General features: G+C 39.8%; 1 protein-coding gene across 1 annotated transcript in view; it reads left to right on the top strand.

Annotated features, from left to right (window-relative positions):
- Positions 1–16,034, top strand: part of Eif2b3 (eukaryotic translation initiation factor 2B subunit gamma) — a 62,502-nt gene that overhangs the window by 17,325 nt on the left and 29,143 nt on the right. The window contains exons 4-5 of the mRNA XM_034504024.2: positions 8,382–8,541; positions 15,818–15,929. Coding sequence (XP_034359915.1) covers positions 8,382–8,541; positions 15,818–15,929 — 272 coding nt within the window. The remainder of the gene's footprint in view (positions 1–8,381; positions 8,542–15,817; positions 15,930–16,034) is intronic.

The raw sequence follows: 16,034 nt of genomic DNA, 5'->3' as shown, positions 1-16,034 counted from the left end.
TTCTAAGCCATCGTGTTGACCCTGTTTCTGTTTAAGTACTGATAGCTATAAACTTAGAACTAAGTTTCCATAAATTTAGAAACTGTCGTTTCTCTAGCTATTGATTCTAGTTTTATGATCCAAATAAGTTGCAGTAAATTATTTCTAGTTTTTGTGATTCTTAAAATTTGCTTTAGGGTCTAAAAATGTAATCTATTTGTAGGAACATTCCACAGGCTGCAGGAAGTATATATATTCTATAGGTTTTAGATGAAATATTCTATAGATATCTGTGAGCCCTTTTGCTCTCTGCTCTGAAGTTTTTTGTTTTTTTGTTTTGTTTTGTTTTTTCCCACTCTGGATGAGCTGGATGAATGTGGAGTATAAGTTATCCTGTCTGTCTCTCATGTCCTGTAGTATTTATTTTATGAAATTGATTGTACCAGTGTTTAATGCTTATAGACTAATATTTGTAATTATTAAGATCCAGATGGGGTATTCTCTTTATTAATATGCAGTGACTTTTTGTATATGTATGCCTACCTATATCTGTGTGTACATACATGTATGAATATATGCATGTTTGCATGTGTGGGGACATAAGTATGTGCAGGTGTTTTGGTATTTACTTTCAAGGCTTAAATATGATTCTATGCTTTCCTGGCTAATGATTAGTATTATTGTTGTTTGTTTGGGGGGGGTGTTTTAAGATTTATTTATTTATTTTATGTATATGAGTGCACTGCTGCTGTCTTCAGACACACCAGAAAAGGGCATCGGATCCCATTACAGATGGTTGTGAGCCACCATGTGGTTGCTGGGACTTGAACTCAGGACCTCTGGAAGAGCAGTCAGTGCTCTTAACTGCTGAGCCATCTCTCCAGGCCTTGTTTTGTTTTTTGACACAAGGTCTCACTATGTAGGCCAAGCTGGATTCAAACTCACAGAGATCCACCTGCCTGGATCAAAGACATGCCCTACCATGCCCCACCATGCCCACCATGCCCAGCAAAGTATAAATCAGAATGATTTTGTTGAGCTTCACTTTAAAGTTGTTTATCTAGCATGTCTGTCTCCATCTCTGCCCTGCAGGATAGCTGTATAGGATATCTTTTCTTTCAGAAATCTCTCCTTTTTAAAAACCTGTTTGAAGACAGCAGATTTTATCTTAATGCTTTAGAGCTTGCCCTGTGACCTCTAGAGCTGCTGTTCTGTAAGTAGTAAGTTCCTACAAAGGAACTCTCACCTTTGTCAGAGTGTATGTGGTCTCAAAACATCTCACACTGGACAGTTTAACCTTCAGGCATATTAAGCAAGGAGAAGGGGGTAACAGAAGAGCTAACAATCACTGTTGCTTGTCTCCTTCACTAGGTTGAACACTGGAGAAACAAAAATTAAAGCTTATGGAACCTTGGGTTTGATTATGGAAACTAATAAAGTATTATTTAAACCCCAGCTTTATACACTGTGAGTCACAACCTCATTGAGGGTCACATAACGGAACTGAGTTTATGAAAGAGTTGACAGCAGTAAAAAGATTTTTAAATGCATAATGAGTAAATTTTAATTTCAAAGCACAAAAACAAATCAAAAGTGTTTCTGATGGTGCTTACTCTTGCACTGGCCAGTTTTATTGTGGCGTTGGTTCTGAACACACATCATGCTCACTTCACACTATGCATACTGTTGCACCAAACATGACCATCCTGTGTAATGAATGTGTTTTAGCTTTCTGCTTTTGTGAAAACATGAATGACTTCATTGATACTGTCTTACTGTCAGGGGCCTGAAAGAAGAAACCTGCTGACAAGCCCTGACACCTTGAGTTTGATCCCTGGGATCCACATGATGGACGGAGAAAAATGACTCCCATAAGTTGTCCTCTGACACCCATGTTCACAGCATCTTTTTTTTTTTTTTTTTTTTTTTTTCTTTTTTGGTTTTTCAAGACAGGGTTTCTCTGTGTAGCTCTGGTGGCTGTCCTGGAACTCACTCTGTAGACCAGGTTGGCCTTGAACTCGGAAATCCGCCTGCCTCTGCCCCCCAAGTGCTGGGATTAAAGACGTAGTGTGCCACAACTGCCCGGCTGACAGCTGACATATATCTTACTCCACAATAAAATAAACAAATAAATAAATTTAAAAAAAAAATCAGTCAACTCGGGCTGAAGAGATGCTCTTCCAGAGATCCTGAGTTCAATTTCCAGCAACCACAAGGTGGCTCACAACCATCTGTACAGTGTACTCATATACAAAAAATAATTCTTTAAAAAAAAAAAATCAATCAACTCTGAATAATGTTGAGGATGTTCTGAGCCCTGTAACATCAGACATTCAGCTAGGATTTAGTTGTTTACATAAAAATAAATATACACATACAGGTTATTAGTATGAAAATTTGCATAAACTTAGTGATAATAAATACAACTTTTTATTTTTAGAGACCACTGTTTTATGTTGTCTTTAATCAAACAATTAAATTTGAGAAAACTGGGGCTAGAGAGATAGTTCAATGGTCACGAACACATATTGCTCTTTCAGAGGACTTGCGTCTGATGACCAGCTCCAACATGGCAATTCACAACCATCTGTAACTCCAGTTTTAGGGAATCTGATGCTTCTTCTGCCCTCCATGGGGACAGGCACACATGTTGTCCATACCCTTTCATACATGTAGGCAAACCATATACATAAAATAATTTTTAAATAAATATGAGATTAGAAGTTAATGCCGAGCAGTGGTGGTGCACGTCTTTAATCCCAGCCCTTGGGAGGCAGAGGCAGGAGGATTTCTGAGTTCGAGGCCAGCCTGGTCTACAGAGTGAGTTCCAGGACAGCCAGGGCTACACAGAGAAACCCTGTTTTCACAAAAAAAAAAAAAAAAAAAAAAAAAAAAAAAAAAAAAAAAAAAAAAAAAAAAAAAAAACAACCCCAAAACAAAAAACAACAACAACAACAAAAGTCAAAAGACTAGAAAGGCTGTTTTCGGAAGTTAACTGAGATGCGAAGAGTCTGAGATTGAAAAATGTTTGTTAATGAAGCAGTATGATGTTTTTATATGTGTATTCATTAAGGTAATTTTTATTTTAAAGATCTTTAAAGACAGGGCTGGAGAGATGGCTCAGTGGTTAAGAGTACCAGCTGCTCTTCCAGAGGTCCTGAGTTCAATTCTCAGCAACCACATGGTAGCTCACAACCATCAGTAATGGGATCCAGTGCACTCTTCTGGTATGTCTGAAGAGAGTGACAGTGTACTCACATAAAATAAATAAATCTTTTTAAAAACAAAAAACAAAAAAACAAAATCCTTAAAGACTAGACAAAGATTCTGGGATCTGGACTAAGGTAGTGCACTAGAAATAAGGAGGAAAACCCCAGTGGATGTTGGAAGTGGAGTCTGGGTGGGAGAGGGAGACTTTCAGTCCTTGATTCCCACAAGGCTTCTGATTTCAGGCCTGGATAATAGTCATAGTATGACTGAGTTAAAGGACACGTGAAGAGCATTTAGCTTTGGGCCTAAAGATTATCTGTTGTTGGGGCTGGAGAGATGGCTCAGAGGTTAAGAGCACTGGCTGCTCTTCCAGAGGTCCTGAGTTCAATTCCCAGCAACCACAAGGTGGCTCACAACCATCTGTAATGGGATCCAATGCCCTCTTCTGGTGCGTCTGACAGCTACAGTGTATTCATATAAATAAAATTAATAAATCTTTTTAAAAAAAAAGATTATCTGTTGTTGTTGTTGTTGTTTGCTTGCTTGCTTGTTTTTTGAGACAAGGTCTCATTGTGTAGCCCTTAATGGCCTCTGAACCACAGAGATCCACCTGCCTCTGCCTCCTGGGTTCTGGGATTGAAGATGTGCACCAACACACCCAGCAGTCATTCCTCCCGAAACTACCACCTCAGTCTCAATGAAAATCAACTGTAAGTTGACAGCCCTTTTGCTATTGGGGACTACAGACTGGGACTATTTTCCCTAAGCGTTTTCATCCAAAACTAAACCAGTGAAGTCTCCATTATAGTTAACTGTGGAGCTTGTAAAAGCCTACAACTACTTTCAGAGATTGAATTGAGTTGGACCACATAGGAAAATGTAAATTGTGACTGTTTCTAGTCACATCAAGTAGCAATTCATTAGTTCCAGATGGGTAGGGATGGAGTAGGGAGCGGTGTTTTGGATTGTAGCCATTGTTTGTAGAAGTGACGGGTGGGTAAAAGCACGGTATTTTATTAGGCCCTGACAGTTTTTTTCCCGGGGAGCTATGTTTTTCTTTTTCCTTGATGTAGGAAATTGTTTGCCAAATTGTATTATTTATCACAATCTGCTTCGGAACAGCTGCCAGAAAACTGAGCTGTTCCAGTAGCTCGCCTCTCCTCCCTCCATCACCACCACACAAACAAGCATCCGGTTTTCTATTTAACTTTGGAGGTTTTCCCCCTCCTAGTTTTACTTCATGGTTTTGGCTTGATTAAAAATGTGCTTGTAATGAGATATTTCTGGACTTTGCTGTGGCAGTGTAATTGAGTTTTCTGAGCTTAATTTGTTTGCTTTAGTCAACACTAACTGGCAGCAGTTTGTAGTTTGAAATCCTGGGTGTCTTGAATTCTTCCTAAATTCTAAAGTACTGCTTTCCCTTGGAGACCATGTGTGTTTGTATACGGTCAACAAGGCACGCATCTATTATCTTTCCAAGCTGTGCTTTTCACCCTTACATTTACCCCGGCTTCTTTAGATGCAAGCTTACAATGAGACGTGAAGACTGTTGCAATAGTGAGTAGGTGTGTCTTTGGAGTCTCAGGCTAGTTTCTGCATAAGAGGTTGTTAGTGTTAGACAATACAGTTGAAGGCTGGTATGTTCAGATACTGCATTCTGGATCACTGTTAATTCATGGTCCAGACAACCCATGTTTATTCATGACTCGTGGTCACACATAATCAGGAGTACTTCTCGGGCTCATTAGATTTCTCTTGAGACTTTTTTCTTATAGGATTTCCAGCTTTTTGATGGTCAGCAAATCTCTGTGAGTGGTGGAACAGCTACTGGGAGGAGAATGTTAGGTTTGCTTTGAATCTTACCTGGCACTTCTCTGAGACAGTCATGAGGTGCTGGTAAAACAGCACCCAGTCTGTCCAGAGTTCTGCTTTTCAGACTGAGGCCTTTCTTTTCCCAATGAGAACATGAAGGGAGGAGGGTGAAGGGAGGAGGGTTACTCCTTGTGATCCTTTGGGGTTTTGTATTCATGAAGTGTGACAAAACTTCCTGGGGAGACACAACACACATGTCTACTCACCTCTGATAGGGAGTTCACAACAGACCAAAGTACGGATACCACCAAAGTCCAACTTGATGAGCCAGTGAATTTTATTTTTTTTTAAACTCCTGATAACTAATAAGAATATGGGTGAGGGGTTGTTTACAGGAAAAGAATGATTCAAAGATAGCTGTATCACCAAGGCTCAGCCCAGCATGGGTGACAGCCTATAAAAGCTGGAAAATCTGGAGTACACTGCACAGCCTGGGGGCAGCTCAACAAATTGGAGAGTGGCCTTTCTAACTCACTCTGGTCTACACCTCTGCCAGGCAGTAGTTGGTGTTTGCAGCTTTCATTCTCTTAGAGCCTTCCTGATAGCTCAGTTTCCCTTGTCTGAGAGAGGGACTCTCAGCTTTTATTGTTTACTCTGGTGTGGAGGGGCTTAGTGAATCTGGTCTGTTTGGGGGCAGGGGTAAGGGACACACTTGACACATGACATTGAAGACAAGAAAAGGACAACTGTTACATAACAACAGTTCAGTAGGGGAAAAGGGTCATCTAAAGGCAAAGAGAAATGAGCCTACTGGCCTGCTCCCAGTTATGCAAGACTTGTTTGTTTGGTGTTCACAGTGATGACAGATTTAAATACTTCTGCAGATATTGAATGAGGTCAGCATTTATTTCCCAAGACAACTTTGTCACCACTTCTGGGACATCTGCATCAGAGTCATTTTCTTTACTTTGAGGTACACTTGATTCAATTAACCATTAAACAGTCAACTTACAAAAGCAATCATCTTATTAAAGCAACCTAGGAAATAAAAAGATTTTTCCCCTCAACCAGCTGTCCTCATTATGATAAAGTGGAGCAACTTCTGTGCTATTGTACTAGAAAATCACATGCCAAAAATTAGGATTCTGCAGACTTTTTCCTCCTTGGTTTGTGTAGATGCAGTCTGATTTCTTAATGTTTGGTGTTCCTGACTAGTAAATTATAGGTTTATGTGGGGTTTTTAAATTTATTTTTACAAAAAGAAAATAGGTATAGAAAACTTCTTTTGGTTTTACAGCTGGTTTAAATTGAAGTTTAAAAATTTCTTTTATAGTCAGTTGGCATTAGACTTCTGTTTTCTGTTTTCATTTTACCTAAAGGTAGAATGCTTAGGCAAAATATTTGCTTAAAATATATTAAGTAGCCTTGATTGACCAGTCACATTTAAACTCCTGGTCCCAGTTTTCTCAAGGCTCCTTAATAGGGTCTGGCAAAGCACAGAGAAAACAGTTAACTCTATCAGACAAGTAAATCATCGCAAAGGATAATCCAGTTTTTACTTTTGCACCTCTAATACACAAACTCAGCGACAACAAAAGTTAAAAAGCCACCTGTGGTATTACATACCTTTAATTCCAGCACTGGGGAAGCAGAATCTCTGTGAATTTAAGGTCTGGCTGGTCTATAGAGCAAGTTCTAGGACAGCCTGAGCTATGTAGAGAGACCCTGTCTCAAAAAAGGGGATGTGGCTTCATTTCCTTATAAAGTTGCTCTTGATTGTTTTGTGTGTATAACACAGGGTAATCTTGAGTTCCTAATCTATCTGCCTCAGCCTCCTGAGTATTTAAATTATAGGCATCTGCTACTACACCCAACTCAAAATTAACTCTTTTTAAATGCAATATTAGAAATTGAACCAATGGCTTTGTGCATCCTGGGTAAGCACTATTAACTGAGCTATGTCCCAAGCACCCAACAGTAGTTTTTATTGTAATTAATTATTGGGTGGTAATCAGAAATTCTACCATTATGAGAAAATATTTTCTTCAGTGATTTATTTATTTATTCATTCATTCATTTATCCTTCATTCATTGTCCAGTTGAGACAGTAAAAAGGATGATTTATTATACAAGAGCCTCATTTGGCCACTAGTGAGAACAAAACTAGTCCAGACTGCCACAGGTTCAGGGCAGAGGGTCATCAGGACTATTTTGGTTGTAAAGAAGACAATTGGTCTCTCAGGCGGTCTTGGGAGCAGGTGGGGATGTTCAGATTTGTTGAGACTTCTTCCCAACAGCGGCACACAGCCATCCCAGCCTCTATCCCTTACCTCTGTTTCTCCAGCCTCTGTGGGTACACAGGCAAATTTCCTCTCACCTCTGCCTCATCTTCCCTCTCTTGTGTCTGTGTGTTCGATTCTCTTCCACTCTGCTCTCACAGTGCAGGAGCTTCAAGGAGTGATTTATTCAGTCATCAGTTTTTGTTTAGTTTGGCGGTAGAGATTAAATGTAGAATTTTACATGCTAAGAGCTTGTCATACCACCGAGCTACATCCCTAGGACCTCATTCATCAATTATTAAATGCTTAGTGTATACTAGCCACTGATTGCAAGAATAGGCCTCACTTTTCTTATCCATAAAAATAGTAACAATACTGTTTATATGATGTTACTATAAGATTAAATGGGTACTTTGTATATGCTTTAAATTTTAATTGTTCACTACCTAGAATGTGAGTTACCAAAGAATGAGGCATTATATTATTACTTAATACTTTAGCAAAATATTTTTTTAGTTTAGATTTATCTTTATTTTATGTATGTGAGTGGGTGTGTGTGTGTGTGTGTGTGTGTGTGTGTGTGTGTGTACACATGAATGCCTGGTGTCTGTTAAGGTCAGAAGAGGTATCAGATCCTCTGTAATGTAGCCATGTGAGTACTGGTAACCAAATTCAGGTCTTCTGCAAGTGTTCTTAACTGTTGAGCTATCTTTCCTGCCCCTGATAGTTTTATGAAGAATTTTTTCCAAAGTCATAGAAATAGTGTGATGGGTTTTCAAACTGTCCTTAAAGGTCTGGTGTCAAAAGTGTCTCAGGACTGCCCAGTAAGGTTCACAAGGGGGCAGCAGAGGTTTCAGATCCTGCCCTAGCACAATTCTATTAGGACAACCCTATTTATTTTATTTTACTTTATTTTGTTCTTTTGTTTTCTGTTCAAATGAGATTCTAAGTTATGATTTGCTGATTTGCTTGTTTTTTACATTGACCCTCTCTCTCTCTCTCTCTCTCTCTCTCTCTCTCTCTCTCTCTGTGTGTGTGTGTGTGTGTGTGTGTGTGTGTGTGTGTGTGTGTGTGATTTACTTTTCTGTCTTCATTTGACAGACTGATGTGCTGGTCCTGAGCTGTGATCTGATAACAGATGTTGCTTTACATGAGGTTGTGGACCTGTTCAGAGCATATGATGCATCACTTGCCATGTTAATGAGGAAGGGACAAGAGAGCTTGGAACCAGTTCCAGGTCAGAAAGGGAAAAAAAAACCAGGTAAGGTAATTAAAGTTTGTTGATTTGATAATAATTATTATTGTCATTCATCTTTTCATATGAGAAACATTTATTGGGAACCTACTGTGCACTATAGATACTGTGCTAGGAGTTCATTACATAAAATCAAGACAGCCTCTTATGCTTAAATGTTTATAGCTATTAGTTAAATTGTTGTATTCTTTTATATATGGAAAAGAAAGTTCAAATCTATTTGCATTCCATTTAAGTCTTAGATAATTGAATACATGGCACCTGCTTCTCAATATCTGTCAGGAATCGGCCCTAGGACATGTGGTTGCAAGCACACATGCATATCCATGCACTACCAAACCTGTGGATACTCATCCCTATATGTAAATTGGTATATATAGTTCTGCCTGTCTCGCTGTGTAGCCTGTGTGTGGTCTAGAACTTGATATGTTTACTAGGATATCCTCAGACCCACAGGACAGCCAGTGTTCTTAACTGCTGAGCCATCACTCCAGCCAATCTGTAGTTTTAATATAGTGCTGTGGCCTTAGACACATGCACATACTCTACCACTAAGCACAACCTTACCCTTACTTTTTTTTTAGATTTTAGTTTTCCTCCTTATCAGAATTTTTTAATTCAAGAAGTTATATAATTATCCAAAGTGTGTTAGCATAAGGAACAGTCCTCCTCCTCCTGTGACAGCCACTTTTAACACGTGTAGCTAATGCTTTGACATTTATGTCTGTGTGTCCGTGTAGCATGCTGTTGTTTCTTACCTATAGGAATCAGCTGTTAGTCAGCAGCTGCTCAGGAACTTAAGGTGGAGCTCTGTCACAGCTTCCTAATGTGGTTGTTGGAATCTCATTATTAACTAGGTATCTAATGATTACATTACTATGGCTATATGTGGTGGTCACAGCTGAGTCTTGCACATTTTTCTTTCCTGCTCTTATTTTCCTAAATACTGACTTATTGCTGCTGTTTACTAATCCAACCTCAGCCCTAACTGTGTGAATGCACTCTAACTACATTTTAGCATATTAGGTAATCCTTCCATTCAAATTATCTTCTTCTTTTTTTAAATTACTTTTTAAGATTTATTTATTTTATTTATATGAATACAATGTTGCTGTCTTCAGACACACCAAAAGAGGGCATTGGATCTGATTACAGATGATTGTGAGCCACCATGTGGTTGCTGGGAATCGAACTCAGGACCTCTGGAAAAGCAATCTCTTAACCAATGAGCCATCTCTCCAGCCCAATTATCTTCCTTTTTTATTGAGACAGTCTCACTATGTAGCTTTGGCTAGCCTGGAACTCTATGTAGAACCGGCTGGTCTCTTACTGAGATCCACCTACCTGTGCCTCCCAAGTGCTGAGATTAAAGGCATGCACCATGTTGGGCCTTTGTTCATTTTGTTTTATTTTTGATGTTTCTAACAATCAACTCCCAGGCCCAATTTATTAAATTGTCCCAAAGTCTTTTTGGCACATCTCAAGTCAGGAAATAAACAAACCCTTGCCACTTAGACCTACCTATTCTTATTAGTCATGAATTGGATATTTTCAATATCTCCAAAAGGAATTAAAACCCCCCAGCTCTCCAGTGTTGGGATTAAAGGCAGGTGCCACCACTGCCTAGGTAACCAGTTCTTCATTTTTGCAAATTATTTGTCACTGCTGCAGCCCTGTTTTGAGTTTCTGTCTTTGTCTCTGTCCCTCTCAAGTTTTAAAAAAGTATTGTGCCAGGTGTTGTGTCCCATGCCTTTAGTCTTAGCATTCAGTGGACAGAGGTAACCAGATCCCTGTGAGTTCCAGGCCAGCTGGTCTCTAGAGAAAGTCCCAGGACAGCCAGGGCTGGGTAGAAAGACCTTGTGTCAAGAAAAGGGGAAAAAATGAAAAGAAAAAGCAAAGAAGCTCTTTGAAATCCCTTATTTGAATTATTGGTGTTTAGTTCCTGCAGTAAACGGTCCTGACATCTCATATCCCAGAATTTTACATTAATGTTACCTTTCGGAGCTCTTGTCTTTTGTTTGGGTTTTTGTTGTTGTTGTGGGGGTTTTGTTTGCTTATTTGTTTTTTTTTTTTTTGGTTTTTTTTGTTTTGTTTTGTTTTGTTTTTTTTGAGAGACCATGCCCAGCTTCTTGTTGTTGGGTTGATCTGGGTGTTCTGAGTTGGGGTGTTGTTATATATAGTATGGGCTGTAGCCTTAACTCAAGGTCCTTCTGCATTGGCCTCCCAGGTGGAAGGATTACAAGGATGCACTGCCATGCCCAGCTCTGAAGGGTCTTCTCTCATGAACGTCATTGCTTGATTTGATGCTATGGGCTAATCCACATAGGTTTTGCCTGCATGTATGTCTGTACACTATGTGCATGCTTGGTCCCCAAAGAGACCAGAGGACAGCTTCAGGTCCCTTGGGACTAGAGTTACTGACAGTTGTTAGCCTCCATGTGGATGATGAGAATGGAACTTCTTCAAGAACAGCCAGTGCTCTTCACTACTGAGCCATTTGTTTCTCCGGGTCTGTCCAGTCTTATGCAGATGGCATTGTTAAATTTTGGAACAGAGTACTGACTTCCTTGACTGCTCTCATGCCTGTGATGTCAGTTTCTCTGGTGGTTCCACCTCTTTTTTTTTTTTTTTTTTTTTGCTTCTGATTTACTTCCTTCCAAGGCTTTTACTCTTTTGCTTAATTTCTACTTTGCTTCAATTAATTAGTTAATTAATTAATGAAGCAGAGGCTCTCTGTGTAGCTCCGCTGTCCTGGAGCTCACAGAGATCTGCCTGCCCCTGCTTTGCTTTTGTTCCCGACTTTACCTCTCTATCGTTGATAGCTTCTGCTCTTGTTCCCCACCTCCTCTTGTATGTTCTTCAGAGTTAGCACTGCTTAGTGTGTTTTCCTTTACTACGGAGCCTCAAGCATTGCTTCCAGATCAGTATCATCTGCCATTTTCTCTAGATTCAAAGTCCAGGGTGCTCTCCATTGTGCCATAGGAACCTTCATCTACCATCTTCTCTGACTGCCTGTTCAGGCTTTCAGGTGCCTAGTTCTAATGTTCTGGAAGAGGCTGTTGGTGCTGCTGTGATCACAGCTATCATTCTTAACTCAGAGGCCACCAGCCATCTCAGGACTGAGGAAGGTATCTGGGTGCTCAGCTGTGAGAGCTGGGCTTCTCCTTGATTTAGTTCATCATCCAGGAGCCTGACCCTGACTTGTTTGCAAACAGCAGGTTCTATCAGAGTGGAAACAGAAGCTACAAAATCTCTGCAGCCATTAACTTCAACTATCCTCTTTAGTCAGAGCTAGCTACTGTCTTGCAGTGGTGGCTCATGCCTTTATTAATCTTAGCATTTGGGAGACAGAGTCAAGGGAATCTCTGAGTTCAAGGCCAGCCTGGTATACAGAGAGACTTCCAGGACAACCAAGGTTACCCAAAGAAACCCTGTCTTGAACAGCCCCCCACAGCTGTCCTGGAACTCACTCTGTAGACCAGGCTAGCCTCAAACTCACAGTGGTCCACCTGCCTCTGCCTCCCAAATGCTGGGATCTAAGGCATGCGCCACCACCGCCCGGCTAGTCTGGTTTTTAAGTAGGATTTTCTGTTGTTGTTTTTGACAGGGTTACTGTGTTTTGTTGGCTGCCCTGGAACTCCTGGGCAGGTTGGGCTAGCCTTGACGTTGCTGTAGCCCGTACCTGTCTCTCCATACAGGCATTATCACTTGCCTGTGCCATTGTTCCTGCTTGTATAGTTTTGGTTTGTTCTTAATTTGTATAGCTTGTTTGTGTCTGTATAATAAGTAAATATTTATTCTCTCTTCGTTTGGTTTTGAGGCAGGATCATGCTGACTTACTTCATAAGATGAATTAGAATTTTGAACTCCAAGTGTAACCCTTTTTATAGAGGAGTACAGTTTTACTCTTGGAGTGAATAAAAACTGTAGAAAAGATAGAAAAGTCAATCAGAGAAGTAAAAACCAAGTAGGAATATTTGAATGTGACAATTCTTGAGAAATGAAAGTTCACAGTTTTATTTACGTTTTTACAGTCTTGCTTTATGGGTAGACATTCTGGTTACCTGTTCTGAAGACAGAAAAGAAGCCTCTCCAAGTGCCTGTAATCTTTAGTCAGAGTTTTCAGTTACTGTGGTAACAATAAAGCAACAATACAGGGAGGAAGGCCTGAGAAGGAAGGCCATGTGGCAACAGAGCCAAAAATTGCCTGGCTGGAAATTATCACTCTCAGGACATTCAAGTGATTCAAGGTTTTTGTGAGCCTAAAACTGATATGTTAAACAATCCAAATTAGATCCAGAAATACCGTCTTTCTATTTCTCTATTAAGTTGATAGCTCATAATTAGACCTTCACAAACCTTTCTATAGTCTCAAGTTGTCCTCTAATGGATGAATTAATATATTTCAGAGCTGCGTGTATGCCAATTGGAATTCTTTTCAAAATTTAGCTTCAAATTGACCATATTTGCTTTTCCTATGGATTTCACTAATTTTGGTTTTTGGAAAGAATTGTATAATTTTTCCCCATTCAGATTCAAACACTGCATATGATGAGATGACCAGCTACCATGTGATTGATGGTCTCAAGTGCCTCAGTCACCAGAGCTAAATGTCATACAGTTAACACTTTGTTGTAGTTATACAAACAGCTACAGCCAACAGTGAAGCATACCAGGTATGGTAGTGTGTAGCTGTAATCCCATCTCTCCAGAGGCTGAGGCAGGACAGTCATGAGTTCAAGTCCAGCCTCAGTTATATATTGAGACCTATCTCAAAAGAGAGATGGGTAGATGCAGACATGTATGTGTATGTCAGTTTACTTGCACACATGTACATGTGTAAAGGTCAGAGAGAGTTTGACATCATGTGTCTTCCCCTGCCTACCCCCCTTTAAGGCATGATCTCTCACTGAACCGAAACTTGCTATTTCAGCTGGACTGGGATCTGTTTGTCTTCGCCCCCACACCCAGTACATGGTTAGAGATGCACATGCTACCACCCCTAGCTTTGACTTGGGTACTGAGAATCCATCCAAACTCAGGTCCTCATGCTTGTATAAAACACTTTATCCATTGAGCACAAGAGTAAGAATTTGTTTCATTTTTTTAACTTAAATTTTTGTTTGTTTGGTTTTGGTTTTTTTTTGTTTTGTTTTGTTTTGTTTTTCAAGACAATGTCTCACTGTGTAGCTCTGGCTATCCTGGAATTTATTCTAGACCAGGCTGGCCTTGAACTCACAGAGATCTACTTGCCTCTACCTCCAAAGTACTGGCATTAAAGGTGTGTGTCTATGGCAACTTAAATATTTTAATGGCTTGGTCAACAATACTATTATAAATTCTTTACATATATTAACTCATTTAATCATAACAAACCTATGTATTAATGTCAATTTATCCTATTTAACTGAAGAATAGAGGGGTTAACTAATGTATATATAAAGATATTGTGTGTGTGTGTATATATATATATATATATTATATATATATAATGTATGAGATTCATATCTCAGTGGACTAGCTTTAGAAGCTCAGTTCTTAATGGTTATACTATGTTTCTTCTGTGTATACCTGTCTTTAGATATGCACACTGACCAGGTGGTGGCGGTGCACACCTTTGATCCTAGTACTCAGAGGCAGAGGTAGGTGGATCTCTGAATTTGAGGCCAGCCTGATCTGTCTGTAGAACAAGTTCCAGGATAGTCAAGGCTACACAGAGAAACCCTGCCTCAAAAATAAACAAACAAACAAACACACACACACACTGTGTAGATGCTAGTGTGAATATCCGTGGTATGTGTGCATGCGTGTCTCTGTGTTCTTATAAAGTTTGCAACAATGTGCTAAATGTTGTAGGAAATAGAAAGCAATAATAATTTGACCTTTGGGGTATTTATATTCTGGCAGGGATGGAGGAAGAAATACACCATATCATATATCATATAAACAATTACATAGCAGATATGAGCAGATATGTAGTTAGTTAATCTTGATTGACTATGGATAATCTTTTTTTTGGGGGGGGGGTTGGTTTTTGGAGGAAGGGTTTCTCTGTATAGCCCTGGCTATCCTGGAACTCACTCTGTAGACCAGGCTGGCCTCGAACTCAGAAATCCTCCTGCCTCTGCCTCCCAAGTGCTGGGATTAAAGGCATGCACCACCACTGCCCAGTGACTATGGATGATCTTAAATAATAGTATTCCTACTTTCACAGGGAACAGACCTAGCTTATTATGACCTAGATTATTTGGAAAGAGAGAATTCCTTGCTGTACTTTCTGTGAGCTGTAGTAGACAGATGAGTCATCTGCTTTCTTTCTTTTTTTTCTTTCTTTTTTTCTTTTTTCTTGGGGTTTTTTTTTGTTTTGTTTTGTTTTGTTTTTGTTTTATTTTGTTTTTTTCCGAGACAGAGTTTCTCTGTGTAGTCCTGGCTGTGGCTGTCCTGGAACTCACTTTGTAGACCAGGCTGGCCTCGAACTCAGAAATCCGCCTGCCTCTGCCTCCCAAGTGCTGGGATCAAAGGCGTGCGCCACCACCGCCAGCTTAGTCATCTGCTTTAACTGGACTGTATCTTGACTGTCCCACTTTGTGACTTCCCTTCATTGCTGTCTCTCAAACTGAAGTCCTCATGCATGCTAGACAAATGCTCCACCACTGAGTACCCCAGCCTCTTTCATTTCTTAGGCTGTCCTTGACTTTTAAGTCTTTTAAGTCTTTTTGGTCTTAGCCTCTCAGATACTAGTATTAGAGGTATGCATCATCATGCCTACCTCTTAACTTTTTTGTTTTTGAAATAATCTCATGTTTATTTAGTGGTTTAAAATATAGCAGTTTGTCAGAATAGTGCAAAGAACCTATAAAGCCTTTACCTAGATTTTCCAATTTTTAACAGTTGCTCTGTCCTCCCCCCCTCCCTTATATAAAACTGTATTATTTGGGTACTACTTGAAAATAAGTTGTGACTGAGTGCACTCTGCTTTTAAATGAGTATGTATGAACCACCTTTCCCCTAGAAAACAGTCCCTTAAAGCCAGAAATTGCACTGCAACAGTACTTTATGTTCAAAGTTTACCAGTTTACCTAATACTATCTTCAGAGCATACACACATACTTGAGCCTTTTGCTGTAATCTGTGTGGTGTGTGACATGATGCTCATCATGACTCTCCTCCTGTCACAGGCCTGTTTGAGTCTACGAGCGCTCTAAATAGGTCCCCGTCCCTGACTAGACATGCAAGCAGGACAAATGGCTTGATTTGATTTTCTTTCTTTTATATGATTCAGTGGAGCAGCGTGACTTCATTGGAGTGGACAGCACAGGAAAAAGGCTGCTCTTTATGGCTAATGAAGCAGACTTGGATGAAGAGCTGGTCATTAAGGGATCCATCCTGCAGAAGTAAGCCCTAGGGATTGACTTCTTGGCAGTTCTCCCTTTCTTGAAACCAAATAAAACCACCCACCATGGGAAAGTAGGAAAGAAAACTAGATTATACTGTGTGAA

This window comes from Arvicanthis niloticus, chromosome 5, assembly GCF_011762505.2.
Source record: "Arvicanthis niloticus isolate mArvNil1 chromosome 5, mArvNil1.pat.X, whole genome shotgun sequence".
Taxonomy (NCBI): domain Eukaryota; kingdom Metazoa; phylum Chordata; class Mammalia; order Rodentia; family Muridae; genus Arvicanthis; species Arvicanthis niloticus.
The sequence above is the reverse complement of the archived record's forward strand: the minus strand, read 5'-3'. Positions and strand labels throughout refer to the sequence as shown.